At 39.0% G+C, this 23762-nt stretch overlaps 4 protein-coding genes across 6 annotated transcripts in view; 2 read left to right on the top strand and 2 right to left on the bottom strand.

The window, feature by feature from the left end:
• The first annotated feature begins 514 nt into the window (after positions 1–514).
• Positions 515–4191, top strand: mterf2 (mitochondrial transcription termination factor 2). Its single transcript, XM_057348191.1, has 2 exons — positions 515–816; positions 2028–4191. Exon 2 carries the CDS (start codon positions 2109–2111, stop codon positions 3237–3239), a length of 1131 nt encoding a protein of 376 aa, XP_057204174.1. The 5' UTR covers positions 515–816; positions 2028–2108; the 3' UTR covers positions 3240–4191.
• A 772-nt stretch (positions 4192–4963) lies between these two features.
• Positions 4964–7800, bottom strand: zgc:153031. Its single transcript, XM_057348163.1, has 6 exons — positions 7533–7800; positions 6647–6696; positions 6426–6531; positions 6129–6255; positions 5822–5937; positions 4964–5709 (listed from the first exon to the last, which is right to left on the bottom strand). The coding sequence occupies exons 1-6, from the start codon at positions 7634–7636 to the stop codon at positions 5631–5633; spliced, it is 582 nt and encodes a 193-aa protein (XP_057204146.1). The 5' UTR covers positions 7637–7800; the 3' UTR covers positions 4964–5630.
• A 420-nt stretch (positions 7801–8220) lies between these two features.
• cry1b (cryptochrome circadian regulator 1b) lies at positions 8221–14634 on the bottom strand. 2 transcript variants are annotated; one of them, XM_057347474.1, is made up of 13 exons: positions 14100–14634; positions 11927–12035; positions 11636–11778; positions 11296–11480; positions 11124–11212; positions 10892–11032; positions 10507–10818; positions 10233–10384; positions 9924–10126; positions 9616–9729; positions 9435–9527; positions 9278–9319; positions 8221–9133 (listed from the first exon to the last, which is right to left on the bottom strand). In XM_057347474.1, exons 1-13 carry the CDS (start codon positions 14255–14257, stop codon positions 9057–9059), a joined length of 1818 nt encoding a protein of 605 aa, XP_057203457.1. In that variant the 5' UTR covers positions 14258–14634; the 3' UTR covers positions 8221–9056. The 2 variants fall into 2 exon arrangements, with proteins under 2 accessions (XP_057203457.1, XP_057203458.1); XM_057347475.1 differs by lacking the exons at positions 8221–9133; positions 9278–9319; positions 9435–9527 and having other exon boundaries at positions 9897–10126.
• A 1919-nt stretch (positions 14635–16553) lies between these two features.
• The window catches only part of btbd11b (BTB (POZ) domain containing 11b), a 64922-nt gene continuing 57713 nt past the window's right edge, over positions 16554–23762 (top strand). For both annotated transcript variants that reach the window (XM_057347472.1, XM_057347473.1), the window contains exon 1: positions 16554–17636. In XM_057347472.1, coding sequence (XP_057203455.1) covers positions 16772–17636 — 865 coding nt within the window. In that variant the 5' untranslated portion in view covers positions 16554–16771. The remainder of the gene's footprint in view (positions 17637–23762) is intronic.

A 23762-nucleotide genomic window follows, 5' to 3' on the forward strand; every position in this document is an offset into this window, starting at 1 on the left:
GGGGGCCGTCTAAGCATAAATAAACGCTCTTTATAAGTAGCCAGATTGTAAAGACTTCAAGGGTGGGCTCTGTGAACAGCTTGAGTAGGCGGTCATGATCCAGCATTGTGATTAAGCTCCAACTGTGACTCACTCCCTACTGTCATTCAAATTAATTGCTCTCAGTGCTGATTATAGAACCCACGGTCCCACATGCCATTTTAGGCATATTTCACTTGTGAAAATACACAGTCCTGAATATTGGTAGTTGCTAACATTTTGAAATTAGTCTATCCAAACCTTTTTTAAATATTTTATATAAATTTTAAAACTGTTTCGTATTTATCATATTAGTGCTAGTTAATAATTAAATATTTCGTATAAGCTTGTTTTAGTTTTAAATGAGTGTTTAATTTGTTTTATTACGTTCTTCCCTTGTTCAAATTCCCTATCAAAATTCATGAATCAAATTATTTTTGCCAATGGGCAGAGTTCCGTTTTCCTCCCGTGCTGACAGTGGCGCTGTGATGCGCTGTCTGCGCGACCGTCGCAACCAGAACAAGAAATGCGATTTTCGGTGGCTTGCTTCGAGTGCTGCCTTTGAAGGCCACATTGAGGGGAGCACATTCATGGCAGCTATGTTGTTATCTTTTAAAACTTAAGCAAAAAACGTTCTTAAAACTGTGTGTTTAGAAGGGCAGTTGTCTGTGACGGCTCTTAACTCTCTTAGCTGTTCCTGATGAGAGTAAAGCCTTCGAAGGAAATAGGGTATAGGAATGATCACATTTGAATGGAACACGCCCCACTTCTGAAGATCTTGAAGCTGTCATTGTGCAGGTATTGATCTACAGTGCTCTCTTTAAACATATATTTTAGCCACAATGGTTAACTTATTAAGGCACAATTTCTCTGCCTTGGAATCAGCTCTTATTGAAAATTGCCCATGGCTGTATTATTATGCAGTCTAGTAACATATTTGTGATTACCATAGTTTAACAACAAATGGTTAAACTACAGTATGGCTACTGTAGTAAGACAACGGTAAATTTGTGACAAGTATGGTTTTACTACAAATGTCATAGTTTAACTGTTTACTGCAGTAACCCATGAGAAATTTTCATAAGAGGCCATTATTGTTAGAAGTAGGGCTGTCACGATTATGAAATTTGGCTGACGATTAATTGTCTAATAAATCATTGCGATTATGACGATTAGTTGTCTGTTTTAGAGCTTTGACTTTTAATTCTCATACATTTTTTATTCAGCTTTGAAACGTCCATATTGTTCTGAATATAAAGACTATGTTCTTTTTCTTGGAAATACATCGGAAAAAAATGGGTCATCATACTTAAGGTTTAGGCTTTTACCTGTCAATAATACAACCGCCAAATACTTGTAAATTAAGTAAATTGATCAGGAGTGAATTGAAGCCACCATTAAAATGCTATCAGTCATAAAAAAGCTTCTAGTCTGTTTTTTTCTCACTTGCAAGACTACAATAAAAGTTTACTTCTATGTTAATGAGATTTTGGTAGGCCGGTTTTCAGACTGAAATAATATTAAATTGTACTGCAGGTTATTTTGATGGTATATGCTTTAGTTTTTTTTTAAGTGATTGTGTTGTGGTGGTACATTTTACAAGTATGACCATGCTTTAGTTACAATATATACAATAAAATATGCAATATGCAGATGCACTACAGCTCCCCCTAGTGTCTTCTATAGAGATGTGCAATAATTGCGATGATCTGAAACCATCGCGATGAGACAATTATTTAATAATTGTGACAGCCCTAGTTAGAAGATTTAAAAATAATATGTATTCCAAGAGCAAGTGAAGTGATCTTGATGTAAAGAAAGGAAAACGATGCCTGACTGAACATCTGAAGACAATTGTCATACACAATGAATGCCTAAGGATTCTTCTCAACAGCTTTGCATGAGTAACGCATGATTGAATGGTTATTATAAAGTTGAAACTGCTTTATGAAAATGATTTCATACTGGCACTATAGAAGCATTCTAAATCTTTTGATCTATTTTTCCAGACACGCAGCATTGGAGGCAAAACGTTCGATTACATGTACATGATCAACTAACAGCCTCTGTAGACCTTGGATCGTGCAAACATGTTGCGATTAGTCACAGCCTCACTGTACCTGCGGAGCCCGCGAACTCAAGTCATCCCTTTACTTCATGTTCGGCCCTGCACCTCATTCATTCAGCAAGAGAACACTGTTGCTGTGGACGCCCTGTACAACCTGTGTGTAGACATCAGTAAAGTTCGGAAGCAGAAGGGTTGGGTGTTGCGACAGAGCCCTGCGTATGTGTCCGAGACTGCTGCCCTGCTGAGGGATATGGGGGCTAGTGAAAGCATCATCGCCCGTGTCTTGGAGCTCTACCCAGAGGCCATCCTCTGCAAGCCTGAGGAAATGGACGCACAGAGAAAGCTGTGGATGTCAGTGTGCCCCAAGCCGATGGATTTGGTGGGAATCATTGAAAAATTCCCTTCCTCATTTTTCACTTCATCTTCCGATCACGATAACCAGAAAGCAAATATTCTGTATTTCCAGAGCATACATCTTAACAAACGTATTATTAGTAAGCTCATGGCCACCGCCCCTCAGAGCTTCAGCCAACCAGTGAAGCAAAATGAGGAGATGATCCAGATGCTGCAGAAGACCTTTTTGGACTTGGGTGGGAGGGAGGACAATATGAAGGTCTGGCTTCAGAAATTGATCACTCAGAATCCTTATGTGCTTTCAAAGGTGCCGGAGGCCTTGCACAATAACTTAGTGTTCCTGCGAGACAATGGCTTCACCAGCAGTGAGCTTTTGCAGCTGCTTACCAAATTGAAAGGGTTTGTCACTGAATTAAACCCTGAAAGTATAAAACACTCCCTGAGCTATTCTCAGGAGATTCTGGGATGCACAGAAGCAGAGCTCAGGCAAATTGTACTTGAGTGTCCAGCCTTGTTATACTATCCTGTGCCTATACTAGCTGAACGGTTTAAAGGTCTCCTCGCTGCTGGAATGAGTATAGAGAAGATCATGGAGACGCCCACTGTGCTGGAATTGACAACCCAGATAGTTCAATATCGCATTCAGAAGCTGCGTTCTTATGGCTACGATGCACAAACGGGTAGCCTGCAAGTCCTCAATGGCACCAAGAAGGACTTCGAGAAGAGCTATGGGCAGCTACATCTCAGGCGAGAGAGGCCGCTCTTTAATCCAGTAGCACCTCTTACAACAGAGGATTAAGGTGCTACATTTGCATTAAGGTGAAGACGTGCTACACTCACAGAATATAAACTATCCTTGTTATTTATTTTTTATTTAATGGACTGCGAAGAATACACAATTGCATGCTTTGTTAACATGGTGCATGGTGATTTTATCAGTGTGCTATGCTCAAATGTGCTCAAAGGATGCAGTTTCGCCTTAAGTTTATTTCAGACGTATATTTTATGGTTGTGGAATGAGTTATTGTTTGTATGGTCCCAAAAACATAGACATAATAGTTGAAACTTATGAAAAGGATGACAAAGAAGCCTGTTGTAGTGCCATTAAGAATTTTTGTGACATTATGAAAATTTTACATTTTACTTTACTGTAATTGCTATTAAAATAATGTCGAAATGATGAATACATCTTAATTGTTTTTGATATTTTTTTCATTTGGGGTAAAATATGACCTTTACAGTAATAAAGTACAAACAGTAATATGTATAGATTTCGTAAGAATGATAGCAAATTTTTTAAAATTAGAATGGTATTTTTATCAAAAGCCGTAAATAATGAACAATATACGTTTCTAAGCAATGATGCATTATGTACTGTAGATAAATATTCAGATCAATGAATGTTTACCAGTATGTTGCTGAACTCCATGCTGGCAGAATCTCATTTGCAAGTGTTTCCCTGTATTTTGGCCTCTGGGCAATGTTTTGAGATCATTCAGTGCTTTTTAATGATTAGACTAAAGACTTTACTGGTATCTATAATGAAGTTTCATTACATTTTGCCTTGTGGCATGTGCTGTTTATGCAGTGGAGTTTATGATTTCATTAATAGTGAAATATTAAATTTCACAGGCTTCTAGCCTCCGTTGAATCAAATTGTGGTTGCTTTTTTCTTATTCTCAGAAACTGATTTCAGTTCACCCGACATTGATTAGTCCTCATAATTAATTTATGCAGTAATAAACAACAATTTTCTCAACATTTTTTGCTGCTATGATTGTTCTTTCTACCTTTCCAGATTTTGGTCTACACCTCCTTTTCTTTAATCTCTTCTAGTGTAAAGTGCCAACTGGATGGTTGCTTTAGTCTGCAAATGACACTGTGAGTTATACCCAAACGCATAGAAGGTTAATAAGAGGGGGTATAAATAGCTCTTTTTCATTTGAAATGTGACAGTGGGTATTATTAGCAAATGTTACACGCTGATTTTATGGGCCATAACTCAAGAAAAATATGAAAATAGATGACGCATGCAATTAAAATCTGTAATTTCCTGTCCTGTGCATGGTGGGATATTAAGGTGGTAAATATTCTGTGTCTGAGGTCATGCAGATGAGGCCGAACTGATAGCAGCTCTGAGCAGCGTTTAGTTGTCCTGTATGCCATCTGCTCTCAGCTTTGTTTCAGTATTGTTCTGAGTCGCACATCTGATGCTCCTTAACGTGGCATTTTGGATTCAAATACACAAACATGTAACATGTCGAATTTGTAGGTTCTCACCAGTAGACATCTGTTGTAGTGCAAATAATTGCACAATAAATGGTATTGCATAACAATCAATGTTAACTGTTAGCGTTCATTTTGTTTTATTAGGTTTGCTTTTTTATTTCTTCACCCCTCAGACTGATCAGCATTTTGGTAGGATTGTCTCTTAGCTGCCTGCTCCATCTAGTGGAGGGAAAAATATTCATTCTCACTGTGAAAGTGTGGTAAATAAGTTAGTTTCCCACAAGTAAATGGATTAGAATTCAAATGGAACTTTAATATAGCACCACATTTCACAAAAAAACATAGTAGTGTCTAGCATGTACAGAATGAAGAAATGAAAGGAAATACATACACATCACTCAGACCTACAAATGTGTCGTTGAATTGTAGAATGTTTGGTATAAATAATAATACTGACTCCAGTAAGTTGCTGAGCAGACGGTATGTATAGACAATTCATATGTGAACCCGACTGTGTATCATCCCCCTGATCTGGTTTGAGTGGTCACCATGGTGATATGAGTAACAGTGAATCTGGTGAGTGGTCAGTAAAACTCGCATGTGTCATTATGAGTGAAGTGGTGTTCATCAGCAGTGGAACATTCTGCTTGTCCATCTGCTGTTTGTATGATGTGATTTATTATGTAATAATTGAGCAATGATGATTCACCCAAATGGGTCTCTTCATTCATATGTTGTATGTGAAACAGCTTATTTGAAATTGTAACAATTCGGATGGCAGTGAAGTGCCATAATAATAAGTAGAGCCCTTGTGCTTAAGTGTTCTCTGTGCAATATTGCTAGGTTAAGGAGAACTTATGTCTACTGCATTAAAACCGATAAAAACCTAGATTATGTAAACATCTATTTCATCAGTCATGTTTGATAGATTGTAAAGCATTTTGTTACTGCTTCAGTCTTATTAGGCTTCCTTCTTGAAGACTTGAAATTGAAATTTGATGCCCTTTTCTTCATGAATTTCATCTGGTACTCCAGGAAAACTTAAAAGGAAAATCAGCAATTATTAAACTAATACAGTGCAATGCCGTATCAGGCAATGGATATTTATCAGTGGATTTATTTATATATTCACGGAACATCGCATAAGCTCACCCATTTTGTTTCCTAAAAACGTTGCGGTCAAACTTTGGGAAAAAGACATCACAGTCAAAGTCGGCCATGATGTCAGTTAGATAAATGAGATCACACCATGGATGCTCAAGACTTTCCTGATAAAAAAAAATATCAGTCAATTCTTTCTAGATTCTTGTGTAGAATAATTCATTCAATTAACTGTAACAAATACCCAAACATTCTGACACTATTTCATGTGCTATTGTTTCAAACAACAACAATTTCATTTTTTGGTGAATGTTAATTAAATTAGAACAAACACAAGAATGACAAGCTGGCCTCTCACCTTATACACTGCTGGACCTCCTAAAACCCAGATGGTCTCCACAATGTGACACAGAGGAGGTTCAGAGACGAGGCGAATTACTGACCCAAAATCTTTACACAGATAGTGGGCATGTTTTGGCACTGCACTGTGATTTATATGCATAACCACACAAATATGCACAAAACATTAGATGCAATGCACGAAGTTACATTTACTTTTACATTTACACTTTCATGACGTTTTAAGCATTTTAACCAAGGGTACACTAATAAACTCCTAAACTAACCTGACCTGTGTAAAATTGAATATGCTTACGATAGTGTTCTGCTCAATACCGCATTGAGGCAATTGGCAAAAGGAAGGACGCCCGCAGGACAGGAGGACCAAGAGCCACGTCCCCAGATAACCAGGTTCTTCTTATCTGTGTTGAACAAGAAAAAAGTTATACTGTCTCTCATCTTTTCTCATTTATTTATATTCTTGCTGTCAAAATGAATGACGCTAAAGTTGAACAAACTTTAATTTTCAGCACTCACCAGGTGTTGACACAGCTGTAACTGTATTCAGAAAGAACTGAAATTCTTTCCTGTGGATACAGTAACATCAGCACATGACAAATACTGTTTGCCTCATTCTATTAATACATCAGCCTAATTAAACTTCATAGTGGGTGAATGCAATTTGAAATGCATGATGTTTTTGATGCATTAGGGGTAGATTCCTTTGATTCTAGTTTAATGCCTATGGCTGAACAACTTTACCAACACATTATTCTACACCAGAGCAAGAAAATATACAAAACTAAAACATTACTCCCATACAAATGCAGTCTCAGATATGCTGAGAAGTATCTCACAGCTTTTAAAAAAGCTGTTCTGGTCCTTGATTATGATTAACTGCTTCTGAAGAAAAAGTGTAAAATTGCTAAGTGGAAGAATATTTTTTATCAATATCATTAATTTAGTTGTTTATTTTATAAAACTTGCTTTATTAAACAACAGCTGTTCTAAACCCTTTAAACCACGGCTCCACAGGGCTTATTGCTTTATTTAAACAAGTGCCTTGCAGTGCGTTATACTTTTCCCTCACTAATATCCATTTCATTTCATCTGTGTCATTTCTTATCTCGGAGGGGCGGGATCTGGGGGACTCGATCTTTCCACTCCCTTCAAAAAACCTGCTGACATCCAATTTCAGGTCCGAAGGTCAATTCAATATTAGAGCTAAACTTTGTAGATTGATATGTTAAAATGCCACGCTGCGATTTATTAACGTTACAGGTTTTAAAACATCAACGATCTTTTGGGTCAATCGGCTGATGGAGGCAAACGATTCATCCTGTCTTACACAACTTGAACTGAAAAAACAAAGATTCCACTAAAACTATAATGATAATAATGTATTGTGCAACTTATCTCTTACGGAAGACTCCATGGAAGCTGCCTGTTCTTTCCTATGCCCATATTTCTGCATGCAGCCGCGATGAGCCGGATCGGTTTTCGCATCTGCTCCTCACTTTTGTCCATATTTTACACGTTCACTAATAACATTTGAACTAAATACTGATGTACTGTAAACCAACGGCCTTCAATGGTCTTTCAGTATGTAATGCGCCGTCTACTTCGTTCGTTCTCATTCTCAACATCATCCACCGTTTGCTCAAGGCAGGGGTTTCTCATAACATCTGCGATAGGTGGTGGCTGACCGCGTGACGTGCAGTGGGCGTGTCTGTTTGTCACAGACCTTCCAAGTGGGGCTGAACTTTCTTTCTGTGCTTTTTATTGTGAATGTGAAAGATTAAAACTTGAGGGACACAGTATTTTTCAGAGCCAATATTAGATTACACGTTAAACATTAAACAAATATTAACGCCTATAATGTGGTCCAACCATATAATATATTTTTTAAAACACTGAAAACTAAAACTAAAATCAAACCATATCGAATTTTTTAAAACATTTTTGGCGTAACATCCAATGTGCCAACACGTAATATAATAATAATATAACACATAGTGTAATAAATGTGATGGTCTACATCACAAAATGTCTTTGGAGTTTTACATACAAAGTGTATATTCATGCTTTAAGCAATCTCACAATAAACTTAGTAATGTTTTTCATGTTTTAATGGTGATTTATAAAGACCACATTACAATTCAAATAAAATGCATTGTTTCTCATATAAAAAATATAACAACATAAGCAAGAAAAGCTATGTACAGTGATCTGGAGACTGGATTACTTTCAATACACGTTTATATACATAGTAAACCTTGGATTCCTTGTAATTGTGTTCAAACAAATCCACTTGTGCTTATATGTCACAACGATAGTGACCTATAATATACAGATTTTCCCCTAATTCTTATATTCTGTAATTAGAAAATATTTTTTGAATCAAATGGCTTTTTTGACAATGTCGAATTTCTCATCTCAATAGTTGATCAACGTAAACTTCTCAATTTTAAGCATGTAACTTCTGGTGATCGTTATTATGGTCTCATTATATTTCAGTTATTGCCAAACAGTTAGACAACAACACAGCACAAACAGTCCTGGACACTAGATGGTATGTATGCTAAATACATACATTTCGAATAAGAAACTGATGCATGACATTTAGATTATGAGAATACAACAATGCATGATCAAACATCAAAAGCTACAAAACATTTTCCTCCACAATTCATAAATATACAGTTTGCAAATAATGTAAACATACAGCATTTATAACTACACATGATGTCATGTAGCACAGTTCATGAGCTAGGCTTAGTTTACAGTTTCCTCGCCCTCCAAGTTACACCTCACTGCTAGCTCAAGCTCTACAAACACAATCACAACGATCATAGCTATAGTATGAAGAAGTTGATGACGGGGATGGTAAAACAGGTTCTGTCTCTGGAAAGGTGTGTATACATGCCGGTTAAGAGGCCTGAAAAGATCAGTGACTGTCCCGCCTCCGAATCTTTGATGCGCTGTTTGACGTTTGGTCTTGGGTGTGACGCTTTAAAATACTCACTGAAGACAAACAGGTCATAAGACCGTTACAGCACAGACACAGAAAACAGGTAGAAATGCACCTTCGTGTCTAAAGACATAAATGGCGACAAGATTAACAGAGACTAAATCCTTAAAGAACCTCCACGATATGATACAACTCACCTCTTTGTGGCAGTTTGTGAGGTTGTCCACCTCCGATGTAACCTAAGAATGAATAAAGATAGATGCTACTTAAACAGCCCATCACTGGAGAATTATACACAATATAGAATAACAACAAAATATTACAAATGTTTTTGGACTAGCACTGTGTACACACCTGGCTCTGTTTGCGCACTGTTGACGGACTGTTGATCATATGACACGGCAAATGATGGGAACTGTGCTCGAGAGCTTGCTGGTGAAGGGTGCACTTAAATACGTAAAAATAAAGGTAAATATGATCAATGGCATTTTATACATACAAAGAAAATTTGCAGAGAAGGTTCTCAAGTGTGTACCTGTTATGAGAGTGCTCTCCTGTGTGACACCTCCCGAGGAAGGACCTACTCCTGAAGCTGCTTCATTACCATCACCATTGTTAATTGTGTTGGATGGGAGAGTTGCAAGAAGCCCTGAGAAGAAACATGAGACAGTCCATTAAAACCTGTAACACCACAGAATAACAAAATAGTCCCTCGTCCCTTAAAATAGCTTGACTGATTGAAGCATCATCCATGTCCGAAGCATAAATACTGATAAAGTTACACATTTAGGATTCAACGTTTTGAAAAAGTTATACCTCTTTAATCCAACAGCAGTTTCTTACCAAGACCCCGGTAGCATGACAGCTGCTGGTAGATCTGTTTCATTCGCTCAACGTTGATTCTGCTGGCCTCGGCATGATTGATCATGGGTTTGGGGTAGTGCACTCCAATTATACACTTGGCAATTTTCTGAATGCTTTCTGGGGCATTCCAAGGGTCGTAGATGAATTTGGCAGGGAAGCCCCTCAATATGGGCAGATAGCGTCTGTCACAAATAAAAAAGTATGAACACATGAAAGAGCATGAGCTCGGTTTTCATAATAAGCTAATTGTAAATTGAATAATAGTCAGTGTATGAGGGAGGGAGTCACCTTATATAATCTCCATTAGGGTCTGTACGTCGACCGAAACCCACTGGACAGTAACAGTGAAAGAACTGCTGGAAGAACGAGCTGCAGGAAAGCCACATCCAGCTGCCTGCATTCACACTCCAGTCTGCATCTAGCAACAATTCCTCAAACACCTTCAAATTAACAAACATACAGTAAGTCAGTACAGATTTGGAGGAGGGTAAAAAAAGCACAGAACTGTAACTTTATTTGTTATTTCCTATGAATCAGAATGCATCAGATTCCTTTGCGCTACCTTCATGCCCTCTTCCCAGCTGATCCACAGGTCTCCGCGTGTGAGGAAGCAAGCGACAGCATGCCTGGCCAAATGATGGATCCATCCTTCCTGCCTCAGCTGAGTCATGATGGCATCAATCCATGGGAATCCAGTGCGGCCCTCAGCCCACTTTGCTAAGGCTTCAGGGTTCTTGTCCCATGGGATCTGCACGCAGATGGGATTGCCCTCCATTTTGTCAAAATGTGGGTTGTTAGTAGCAGCAGTGTAGAAGAACTCACGCCACAGCAGTTGACCGTACAGGGACAGAGGTGGGACACTGTTCTTCTTAACCTGCGATCGGAGTAAAGTGTCAGAATGTCTGATGGTAAACAGCCATTTATAACTCCCAGCAAGCTGCTTTTACCTTTCTATAAAGGTCTGTGAGTTTGAAGTAGAAAAGTCTGCAGGACAGACAGCCAAAGCGGAGGTAAGGGCTCAGGCCTGTGGGGCTGGCCAGCAAGGAATTAGCATTCATTCTAGGACGCTCGAAATTAGCGACCCATGCCTGCAACAAAACATTATGGCACAATTCAGTATCATTCAACTTATTTATCTATAAACCTTACAATTCTTCTACCCATAAACTACATGTTTACCTTTCTCTCCAGGTGTCTCTCTAGTCGAGTAAGCGCTTCGGTCTCTCCACCAGGCCATACAGCCGTGGACAGTCCTTCTGTGTCAAAACCTGGAGCACATACAGTATACCCATAAAACTACCATTTACAACTGACATACGTATGTTGTCATAAGCAAAGTCAGGCGCCTTACCGAGCTCCTCCAGTGAAGGCACACCAAACTTCTCGTCGTGGTCATCACTGATGGGCGTGGCACATTTCCCCATGATATCAGCTGTGATCGTGTCTGCTGGTGTTTCCACAGGGTCCATTCTGCTGATGAGTGCCTGAAATCGTCTATAGGTGAGAGGAGACTGCCCTCCATTCAACTCTATGATCCTACAGAGTGACAGAGAACAATGATTAATGATTAGGACATATTGACAGGCTGTATAACCGATGATGTCATGATACCAAAATTTCAATTCAATACAACTGACAGCTACCAAGGGAATCAAGGGGGCATATGGCACAAATGACAAAAACACACTCACTTGTCCAGATCATAGAGTGTGTGGGAGATCCTGACAAAGAGTTCAACCCCTGCCTCAGTGGCCAGCTTCCTAATAGCTGCATCACGATCCTTCCCAAAGGGTTCAGAGTCGTACTCATATGACAACCGGGTGATTTTCCATTCCTAAAAAAATAACAAGCATGGATTCACAAAGTGAAAGTTAGAAAGTCAAAAAAGGAAAAACGCACTGAGCCGCACTGTCATTGGATTTACCCACATAACTTCCTGCTAACTTGTTCCTTGTTAGATAGTTTTTGGATAGTTCACTGACCTTAAATAGCCTTGGAAAGACATCCGTGGGCTGTCCCCTGATGACGAACAGGCGAGAATTAAGTTTACGAAGGCTGGCGTCTAAATCCTCCAAACACTGCAGCAAAAACCTGCAGAAAACATTCAGACTCAATGCGGTCAGTGAGAAACCAGGGCTTTAACAGATTGGTAAGGTAGGTGGATACATAACGTAGGCAAATTTTTAAGGTTAATCTCTGAGCATATCACATATCCTTATCCTAAATAATGTTTTGTTAAGGATAAAAATCAGACATGCTTGCAGTAAAAGAATCATCCATTAGAAGGCACTAATAGACTACTGCTGGTCAAACTTGCATTCTGCATGTCTATGGGTTCTTTCAAGTAGCAAGAAAATAGTAGGCATTAGGCAATGTCTATATCTCAGCTAGATAGTTGCCATATAATCTTATCATTTTGCATTAAGTATATATAAAACAAATCAGCAATGCGTTATGCACATACTTTATGGCATTACTGTATTCTATGCACTATGCTTGTTATGCGGAAAGCCTGCACGACTTTTAGTTCACTGTACCGTATATTTGTGTATAATAATAAGAGTTAAATCCTGTCTGAGCTACAGTTGTGCCGACTAGAGAGGTCTTTCTCGTGGAACAGTCTCAGCAGAACAGCACTGAGCTTAGCCTGTCTGCAAACCTTCCGCAAGATGTCTGATCCCCCTGGTCAAGGTGAACGTGAAACAAAGCATTCCTTTCTAATGTCACTGCTTATTTTTAGTAGTATCTGTATATAAAACATACAGTATTTGGGACAGTTGGGATATCGCTGGCTTAGGTTCCTTTAAGACAGGGCATTCAAGGACACCTCAACACCACGTGACGTGACAGATTGAAAAAAGCCTCTGTGGGTTATAATGTTGGCCATGAATGTTTAAAGTCTACAGATGGCATAAAGGAGTGGTGGCGTAGGCAAGAGGATGTTTGAAGCGGGGAAAAGTAGGTCACTGCCGCTGAAAGTAAGATGGGGTAATAACATCTACTGACACAATGACCTACTTCTTCATGTCCTATGCTGGGAAGAGGAGAAGTGGCTGAGCTGAATGTTACATCATGCGGGGGGTACCCTTCACGCATCCCACAAGGATATCCCACCACAGACACACTTTGAACACACAGTGTACTTTTAAAAGGGAAGAAGACGCGCTTGATTTATAACTGCGCAGCTCGCAAGTGACGTCACAGACCAACTAATCGATAATGAAATTCTTTGACAACTATTTTCATTATCGATTAGTTGTTGCAGCCCTAGTCTGTTTAAAAGCTTTGGCAATTATAACGATTAATTACAATTAATTAAATGAATAAAATATAGATACATCAATAAACGATGTCAGCCCTAAAAAACATAATAAATTCTATTGGTTCCTATTACAAATATCATTATCAAATTATGAACCATCTGTTGTTTGCCATTAAGACCCTTAAAATTCCTTTATGTACTGTGTTTTTGGCCTTATTACAGTGGGATTAAATTGTTATGTTCTACCATTCGACCCCAACAAATAACTACAGAGACCATTAGGGCAGTCGTGGCCTAATGGTTAGAGAGTCGGACTCCTGACCAGAAGGTTGCCAGTTTGATTCTCAGGGCCGGCGGGTAATGACTGAGGTGCCCTTGAGCAAGGCTCAACCAGAAGGCTTAACCCTACTTGCTCCCTGGGCGCTGCAGTGATAGCTGCCCAGTGCCCACTGCTCCGGATGTATGTGTGTTCATGACTTGCTGTGCGTGTGTTCACTACTCTCTGGATGGGTTAAATGCAGAGGTCACATTTCGGGTATGGGTCTCCATACTTGACAAATAGGTCACTCACTTTCATTATAGTTTTCCTTAAAACCAAAACAATTCCCATTATAACCACTAAACCCATTAAATTTCTTTGTTTTTTTCTGCAGGGAATTTAGGTCCTAAATTCCTCAACATCATCAATCATGCACCACCATTATACAGTAACGCTTTATATCCTTACAACTGTATTCCATATTCAAGCCAAGCAATTGGCATCATCACCAAAACGTATTCAGATTTACATATGATTGTTCACATACTGTCGTACAGTATACATACAGTACCACCCCCACTCAATGCAGGTCACTGCGCACACGTGTTACATGTATGTTTCAAAAGTAACTCACCTCCACCGGTTGATTCCTACATTGGATGATCCTGCAAACCATGGATCCAGTATGTAAACGCATCTCAGAGTATCCGCTCCGATTACAGAGTCCAGCAGTGATGGGTTGTCATGGAAGCGTAAACCCTTTCTAAACCAGTGGACCGTGTTGACCACCATTCCTCCAAATATACTGTAACCTCTTTAAGATCACGAATGTTTCAACGTCTCCCAAACGTTGCAAATCCAGATTTCCCAATGCATATATGAAGTTAGATACCAGACGCGTGGAGACAAAGGCGAGATCCGGTGACCTATTTTTCAGCCCTGCTGAAGAAAAACTTTCCCATGTTGACGCAGGATCTCCACGCCCGTACGTGACTGCTGAAACAACCATCGAAAATACATGCATACGTTTTACACCCCATACATAGGCATCAAATGTACACTTCGTTTGGACATTAACCAAACACAGCGCTGGGGTGAAACTGACAGATTGCTGTCCTTATGATGAATGTCAATTTTAATTCACACCGTCAGCTATTAGTCGTCTCCGCCCACATGCTCACGCAACTGAGATCTATGCAACTGATTGGTCAGCTACGCCCGCAAACGTAATACACCGTCACGTTTATCTGGTATGGTCGCTTACGGCCTGGCCTGCCTTGTATATTTTTAATTTAGGCGTAATTGAGTACACAAGCCAATTTTAAAGCGTAAATGTTGTGGACCCTTTTATCTGCAGACTGCAGTCAATCTTTGCTCATGCGCCGTTCCTGTTGCTTATGACTAAAATTATAGACATGTATAATCGTGTTATCAGTAGGCTGAGGAAAACATTTCAATTCAGAATGGGAACGGCTGCACTTATCAAAAGACCTAATTAGTTGTAGTTTATATAGTTACTAATGAACCCACGAATAAGACATGCCATTTTGTTTGCAATACTTTATGAGTTTAGATGAACACTAGATGGCAGTGTAGCCTACTGCCACATAGCATCTGGAAACTCCACATTGTAAGAAACAATACGTTAAACCTGTAAATAACACATCTGCACACTCATTTAAGCAATTATATGTTGTTTTTTTGTCTATATTTTTTCACTTTTTGTATATAGTGCATTTTTTAAATTTAATTCTCATTTTTTCTATATTAATGTATATCTGCACTATGTTTGCACCATGTGTACTCTTTCTTCTGCACTAAGCTCCTGTCGCCAAGTCAAATTCCTTGTGTGTGTAAACATACTTGATAATAAAGCTCCTTCTGATTCTGATTCTACGATGTTACAGTTATGTCATGTTTCAGAAAACGCGTTGTCCCAAGAGGTCACTGCACGTTGAGTAAAATATAGTTCGGCCTACTTCTGGCTGAAAAAGCATTATATTCTTGTTTGCTTATATAATACAATGATTTATGCTTTTGTAGTCTTAAATCTTCTAACGTCTTCAATCTTATAACCCTATAATTTTTTATATACCTAGAGTTCTTTTATTGTGATTTTTATTTTCCACTAAGCACTACTACACATACTAGAAAAACTAATACGGAAAACAAGAGCTGTTGGCTTTCATCTTTATTTTTTACATTTAAAAAAATGTATGACCTTTACAGACTGTGGGAGTGAAGTTCACAAGAACCCTCCATTCAAGATGACTGATATATTATGCATACTCTTCATTATTAATGAACAGGAATCTCGTTACTCTGAGCTCCTTCTGAAAGGGAGAATGGGTAGAGGACAGGTGTTCATTTGATCCCTTTCTTTTTGTCCTCAAACATGCTGCCCTGCTTGGTCTGCTGGATTGGAGCAGTTTCATGCATGCTGACTACTAGTTGAATGAAGTCTATCAATGTGTTTTGGACACTTAAGGCCACTAGATCTAGAGTTTTGTTTTCACTCAGGACATCCACTACGGTTGATTAACAGATGTAGGTCTCGCTTAATAGAAAAGGTTTCTTAATTAACAGTGCACTGCTGAATAAATAATAGAAACCATCACTGAAATTCTAATGGATTTATTGGTTGTAATGGGAATTGTATTGGTTTAATTGAGACTGTGAAGATGTCTATAGTAGGACGGCCCAAGACACACCAAAATATGTGATGGATTTACTAGTAAACAGCTGATATCTCGTAATGGGGTATGTAATGGAAACCATTAGAAAATGTAACTGGGTATATCAGTTTCTCAGCAGGGCATCGGAAAAACTCAAAATGAATACTGAGCAAATAATTGAGAACTTTTTACATGGGGTATCTTTAAAGGGAATCACAAGGGGATATCTAGAGATGGAAATTTCAGTCTCTTTGAAAAAACATGTGTACAAGGTGTAATCAGATGAACAGTAATGAAACAGAGCCATCATGCAGTCCCATGCAAATTCAAAACCAACTGTAAGCAGCAATAGTCCCGTTCGCGTATTGGATGCAGTACTGCCTATGGCTCCTCCTCCAGCTGATGCTTCAAACACACTGGTGTGTGCCATAACAACACCGCTTCTCCTTCCAAAGTTGGGGGCGTATTCTCAGTGAACGCAACAATTTGGGAAGTCGCCTGCATCTATACTCTTCACTCTCCCGTGTCATTAAAATCATCGTGGATAGCAGATACAGTCGGGCAGTGGCATTTCTTTGCAAACGAACATTTCCCATTGGTTTGAGGCTTATGGACAATATGAAGTGCAGTCATGGCAAAAAGGGGTAAATCCGTGGTGAGGACCCTGGAGGATTTGACGCTGGATTCGGGTTACGGAGGAGCCGCGGACTCCTTCAGGTCATCGAGCTTGTCTCTGTGCTGCTCCGAGGCGCCCGTCTCCTTTGCGCATGGAGGGCACTCCTGGCATTTGACCGACTCCATGCACAGTCGACACAACAGCCTAGACACCGTCAACACCGTCCTGGCCGAAGACGGCGAGACCCTGGAGTGTTCCGGACACTGTGCGAAACTTCCCGAGCTTGAGGATGTGCCCTGGAGCCTCGGGGAGGTGGAGAAAGCGCTCAACAAGGAGGAAGAGTTGAGGTTCGGGACAGTATCCGCGGATCTATTGGCACGGCTCTCTGCGCTCGTGAGCCGCGCACTGGTGAGGATCGCCAGAGAAGCGCAGAGGCTGAGTTTGCGCTACGGCAAATGCACCAAATATGAAATACAAAGTGCCATCAAGATGATCCTGTCGTGGACCATCTCGGTGAACTGCATCGCCGCGGCGCTCAGCGCGCTCTCCATGTACAACATGAGCACCGAGGATAAATTCAGCAGGGGGAAATCGGAGAGATGCGGCTTGGTGTTTTCCGTCGGGAAGTTCTTCAGGTGGATGGTGGACAGCAGGGTCGCGGTCCGCATCCACGAGCACGCGGCCATATACCTGTCTGCCTGTATGGAAAGCCTCTTCCGAGAGGTCTTCACCCGGATGCTGAACAGCTCGGTGGTGGATAAAGATAACGGGGTCCCCAAATTTACACTGGAGTCCTTTGAGCAGGCTCTGAGCAATGATTCAGAGTTGTACGGCCTCCTTTTGCCTTATCAGCATCTAATATGTGGGAAAAATGCCAATGGTAAGTTGTCCACCTGAACAGCAATTTAACAAAACAAATGTCCCTTTTCCCATCCAAATTGATTGTTTTTTTATTTTATTTATTTATTACTTATTTTCAGGGAGTACACTTATGTTTTCTTTTTTAACGGGTTGCTACCTCAAATGTGTAGATTTTAGTTGTAGTAATGTACTTTTTTTAAATGCTGAAAAAAGCAGTAACCAGCTCTTGTGTTTATACAATGAAATTTACTTTTAGGCCCATTGCCCAGATACTGACATCATCTGTGTGTATATATTACCCAGTCTCATTAAGAATGTTTGGCTCTAAAAGCTCAGAGATGTGAGATAACTTAATTTTTCAGAGATGTGCTTTGAATATAGATGTGCGTGTGTTTGCAGGTGTGTGCATGCACAAACAAATGTTTGTCGTTGCATTATGTACATTATAATGTGACAGAGAGTGCTCAGCTGCATTTACATGGTAATTGTTTCACAGTCCAATTTTGTTCTTTTTAATGTATTAGTTGTATGGTTACAGTATATTCATGCATCTTACTGAACGTTTTCAGGCGTTGTAGTTCATGTGCAGTGATGGACCCTGGAGCAATTCAATGTATAGCCTTCCAATAATGTTTGTGCAACAATGTATTGCAGCACTCAGTAGAGTGATGATATCATTGATTTAATGCAGCTGCTTGGCAGAAGCGCTGCTCTACATCACTGTGTTCTATTGGTGTCCATGTTACGATAATTTATAGACCAGTACCACTTGCAATGATGTCTGTCTAACTAAATATATTATATGTACTATGAAAAATCAATAGGATGTGTCAGGCGCATTCATGCTTTGCGAAGAAACTAAAAGCAAGAATTAGGGACACTTTGATGATTTTTTTATTGGACACACTTTGGTATCCTATTGCTGCATTCACTCTGTAGTAATGCTTCATTTTGCCTAGATTAAGAGGTGTTACACCAAAACAATTATGAGGAAATTACATCTCCATAGTAAGGCAGATTTCCTCCTGAAGGGTTCCTCAAGATGGGTTGCCAGATAATAGCCCACCCCTTGTTCCTCTCAAGAGAGCTGTTTTAATTGCACTTAGTTTTTTATTTCCAGAAAGACAAAGCATACATCTGTTTTAAATTGCGTTAGCGGTGGAATTGCACGCACACAAGTGTACATTTTTGCTATTCGCAACTGTTACACAACCTCTCGATTTCCTTGAATATGCATAACTGCATTTAACGTGTTCCGTAATGGAATTTGCGAGCTTCCTCTAGCGCGCCCTGCTGTAGATGTGGAGGCTGTCGGGTTCAGCTGCAGAGGTGGTCTGCTTTGAGTTACCGGGTCTGTTTTGTGCCTTTGCGTTCTGTGCCAGGCACTGAGGGGTGTGTTTGTATATGTGTGTTGAGAGAGGCATGTGTTAGGGTGCCTAAGCATGACACAGCTCTAGTCGTACCAGGCTGCTCCAGGACACAGTAAATACATTAGTGTCTGGAGATTTGTGTGTAAGGGATTTCGTCTGGGTTTGCCGGAGGCATTAGCACAGTTAAGGTTGTGTTGGAATCTGAGGTAGCTGAATTGGAGTTGAACATGTACTTCCACAAATTGTTGTTCTTAGTTTAAATCTATGAATATTTTTATTTAGTCTGAATTAATATGCTTGGATTGTAAACTTAAATATTTATTAAACACACTCTTGGCAAAATTCTGTTAACATTTATAAGTCTGTGGAAGTCTTGTGTTAGAACTGATCTTATAGACAAATTTGCTCATGTCATCTAAGAATGCAGGCTACGCTGTGTTATAAATTGATTTTTTCAGGTTCTTTTGAAGGCTTTTGGCCGTCAGATTCTCAGACTCTGCTGAAAGTGCAGATAATAAAATCACTATGAAACTCACATTGTGCAATGCAGGAATCCAGCGGGAAAGATACTATAGATTAAAACAATGCTAACGCAGAGATACATGCCTCACTTGACTCTGTAGGGAACCATTTACCTCATAGCCAGTGGACGTGTCATATGATTTACTTGTACAAACCTGTCACACAGAATCACAATGATATCATATTTTTGTCATCCAGTATTGCGCAATATTACACAATGTTTGTTTTCCAGAGAAGTCATATCCCCCATATGACCAAAATCTTACAACACATGTAATTTTACATAATATAATTATGTACAGTAATTTTACGTATGCACATATCAATTTGTATAGTTTGCTGGACTGTAAAGATAATCATTTTACATTTCAAAACCATGTCATATATTATAAACAAAAATAGACAGAAATGTGACTGACAGACATAAGTAAACACATTACATAATAACATTAACAATCAAAGGCAGAGATGTAATTCTGTGAAAATAGAAATGTTTTTAATTCAGATTAATTGAGATCAAGGCCATTGAGGCATTTAAAGGTTAAGAGAAGCATCTCATAGTGGATATGAGAGGAGACAGCCAATTCAGTTTACAGAGGATGGGATGATGTGGGCAGATTGTTTGGTGTGGGTGACAACTCTTATTGCAGAATTTGTGAATTTATTGCAGTGATTTTGGCAGGTATGCCAATTGAGAGATTGGCAACAACCGAGATAAGATGTTAACAAGGCATAGGCCGTAGTTTTAGTTTTTTTTATTTGACCCTAGATCAGGAATCATGTTTTCACTGATCTTTGAGATGAAAACGTCCACTGTCAGCTTTCAGACTGTCAAACTCTGTAAACTGTACAAAAGCTACATTAGACCCAACAGTTCATATGTGATTACTGTTTCAAAAGCAGGTGTTTATGTAAAATTCTTAAAGGAATAGTACCAAAAAGTGATGCATTTCTAGAGTCAGTGAAGAATGGGAAATGCTCATGAACTATATTAGGGCATTATAAGCAGACATCAGGGGGGACAACATCTGCTTTTAAGTAAGCTAAGTGTCTGTTTCGTAACAAAGTTATACATTTTGTATATGTTAGATTGATACAGTACAAATGATGATCTCCAGCGGGCATGTGAGCTACACATAAGAGCTAAGCCCAGTCACACATATGTCTCTCAGCATTGCCGATGTGACGGTCCTGAGGGGAGCACTCCTCTATTCATCAAAATTTACTGAACTTTAAAACATAATGAGCTGAGCATTACACACACTGTTTCTCACTCAAGCACGGCTATGTGTGGATTCACCCACACGCATATGCGCGCGCACACATTCCAGCACTTGTAAATAAACAGAGGCACATATGGTTGCATGGCAGGAGTGAGGGCACCCACGTTTACACAAACAAACACGCTAAAACAAAAACCTTTCAGAAATACGTTTAAATGTGTGGACTGACTTGGACATATAAATTGTTTGCCACATAACTAATAATGTGCTAACAAATCAAATATGGTCAGGTTTAATTGTATGTGGACATTTTGTAAGTTATAATATATCATAGTTATTATCCCTTACGAAAATGTAGTAGTGTAGTAGAAAATGTTATGTTGTACAAAAAACATGGTTACTGTAGTAAAATAATGGTTATCACAAAAAAAGTTTTGAAAACCATGTTTTTTGTAAAAACCATAGTAAACAATGGTTACTGTAGTAAAACCATGGTTTTGCCCTAAGTAATCACTGCACCAAAAAACCATGGTTACTACACTTAAAAAACATGGTTAATTTTCGTAATATACAGTATATATAAATGGAGTGGCTCAGAGATTACGTATTGTTGTAGGCTAACCCAGAAGTAAGCGCCGCGCTGGTTCCATCAACACTATACAGTATGTGTGTGTCCACATGTGTGTCTTTAAAATAACATTACTAGTCATTGTAACAGGAAGTCTTTTTTTCAGTCATGTGATAAGAAAACCATTAAACAGGAGACTATAGTCAGGTCAAGGTCAGTCTGCCTCTTAAAACAATACATATGAAATAACCTATGGAAGATAATGCTTAGGCATTGTGTTAGAGTATCTACAGACACTAAAAGCCTCTCCATATAAATCCCCAGTGACCATGTAAAGGTTAACAGCAATTCTCACTGCAACATATTTTCCATACAGCAGTTCAAAAAAAATTGAGCAGATCTTTATCAGTTAAATGTTCAGACTATAGTTATCACCATTACAACAGTTTAGTGAAGAATAACACTAAAGATGTAGTGCTATTAGCACACAATAAAGATCAGCCTGTCTTAACACACAACATTCTTTCAAGCCAAGGTCAGACATCCTCCTTCAGTAGGAATCAATACCACAGATGGTTTCAGCTTTCTAGTTTGTTGCTATGTTCAATAGATCTAACAAGGTTCTCATGGTATGTTCTATTGGGTGTATCTTTCTGTATTTCTTTACATCGTATATTAAAAGAATGTTCTAGGGTCTACACAAGGCTTTAAGAGCATCTGCGACATGCTGGCGATCATTAATTTCAACTTCAGTAGGCCTATGTTAAAACAAGCAATAGGTATCATTTACAGTAATGCACCTACAGTAATAATAATGTGGGGTGGGGGGGTTAATGTTCCAGAGCATTTAAAGGTAAAATGAGTAGCTCTCATATAAAAATATATTTTTTATAAAAATGTGTGAGGGATTAGTCAAAGGTGAAAAGTTGAAGGTTGAATTGCCGTAGTGACATCAGAACTTCAGCAGAACACATTCAGGCAGACACTACTGCATTGGACACAACAGCTGTTCCTGCTCACACCTATTTGATTTGTTACTGGATGTTCTCTACTTATCTGGAAGATGAACTTACTGCTCACACCCTGTGGAGATCTCTTCTCTGTGCGTGAACAGAGTGGTGATCTTGTGAGAGCGAGACACGAAGACAACAGAGATAGAGATAGAAGTCTTTTTTCACATAAGGCAGGTACTGCAGATTGCCTGCACACAAAAGGCTTAATGGAAAAAGAAAAAATACAACCTTTTCATGTCAGAGTACCTAAGTGTGTGTGTGTGTGTTCATGAATGATTTATGTGTGGGAACCTGCCACGTGCACATGATAAATTGCCTAAACGTGCATACCGAATCAAAACAATAGAAACCATATACAATATTAAGATGTACAGTACAGTATGTACAGCTCTTTTACTCCTGACTTGGAAAAGCGAAAGTCAGTTGTCTTGTTTGACCGATGGCCACGGCTTCATCCTGTGCAGCTTGCATATGGTTTATATTATTTCAAGGTGTGTGTGCATGTATTTTTCTTGTTTAGTGACGTTTTTATTGCAAACACATGCTCTTATTTCATGTAAAAAGTGGTGCAGCTTTAAAGAAAGAGGATTAAGTGAACATGATAAGGCCTGTAGCATCATAGGTCGCTTTTTAGAGAGAACTGACGCAGATGCCTTCAATAAATGGAAAGATTTACCACAAGTTATACTGCAGGAAATTAAGTTTAAAAAGAGACTACTTCTCTTCTTCCCCATTGACACAAGAAATCAGTTTGCAATCACTGAAGTTGGCCAGTGCTTTCCTTCATTCTGTTTTTCATTATTGTGGCTACTTACTACCGTCCTATTTACTTGCGTACTCTAAAGGCATCAAGCATACAGTAGATGGAGACTTTTTTGAAAATGTTGATTTTTCGGGTCCAAGTGCCAGAGGTGCTGTCATTTATACTTAATTTTATACATCTGAAGCGCCATAGGTGCTGTCATCTATACTTAAAATGATTTCTATATATTATTCTTAATATTATTATTTTCATATTGTCTGTGATAGTTTGTAAGTGGTTACTAAAGTGTGAACTAAAGTTATGTGTATTTTTTGTATTGAAATATTCCTTATAACGTAAATTCAATGGCATAATTTTTTTTTGTATATTTCTATACTGCATTAGATTTACAGCCAATTAGAATTTTGTAGAACAAAAAATGTGAACTCCCAAAGTTTGGGACACATGTCTTTTGCCTCATTTGCCAGTCGCTTAGGATAAAAACGTCTGCTAAATGTAAATGTCTTGTCAAAGGTCAGTCACATTGTCGGCCATTTTGGATTTTTATCACAAACTCCTTTCAATTCTTTAGCCTGTTGGGGGGTGAAACTTGGTAAGTGTCATTGGTGCAGTATCATGTCTTGAAGTGCAGGGTTTGTGTATATGTTTGTGTGTATATTCAATTCGTGTATGTGTGCTTTGTTGTT

The sequence above is a fragment of the Triplophysa rosa genome, linkage group LG12 (genome assembly GCF_024868665.1).
Source record: "Triplophysa rosa linkage group LG12, Trosa_1v2, whole genome shotgun sequence".
Lineage (NCBI taxonomy): Eukaryota > Metazoa > Chordata > Actinopteri > Cypriniformes > Nemacheilidae > Triplophysa > Triplophysa rosa.

Bases quoted from the DNA above. Each gene is read 5' to 3' on its own strand.
- mterf2 (XM_057348191.1), top strand. From the start codon at position 2,109: ATGTTGCGATTAGTCACAGCCTCACTGTACCTGCGGAGCCCGCGAACT.
- zgc:153031 (XM_057348163.1), bottom strand. From the start codon at position 7,636: ATGGACAAAAGTGAGGAGCAGATGCGAAAACCGATCCGGCTCATCGCG. The intron at 6,697-7,532 runs GTAAGAGATAAG...CTGTATCCACAG, and splicing joins CAGCTTCCATGGAGTCTTCC to GAAAGAATTTCAGTTCTTTC. The intron at 6,532-6,646 runs GTGAGTGCTGAA...TGTTCAACACAG, and splicing joins TACAGCTGTGTCAACACCTG to ATAAGAAGAACCTGGTTATC.
- cry1b (XM_057347474.1), bottom strand. From the start codon at position 14,257: ATGGTGGTCAACACGGTCCACTGGTTTAGAAAGGGTTTACGCTTCCAT. The intron at 11,033-11,123 runs GTAAACATGTAG...GTTTTGTTGCAG, and splicing joins AGAGACACCTGGAGAGAAAG to GCATGGGTCGCTAATTTCGA. The intron at 10,385-10,506 runs GTAGCGCAAAGG...GTTAATTTGAAG, and splicing joins GCTGGGAAGAGGGCATGAAG to GTGTTTGAGGAATTGTTGCT.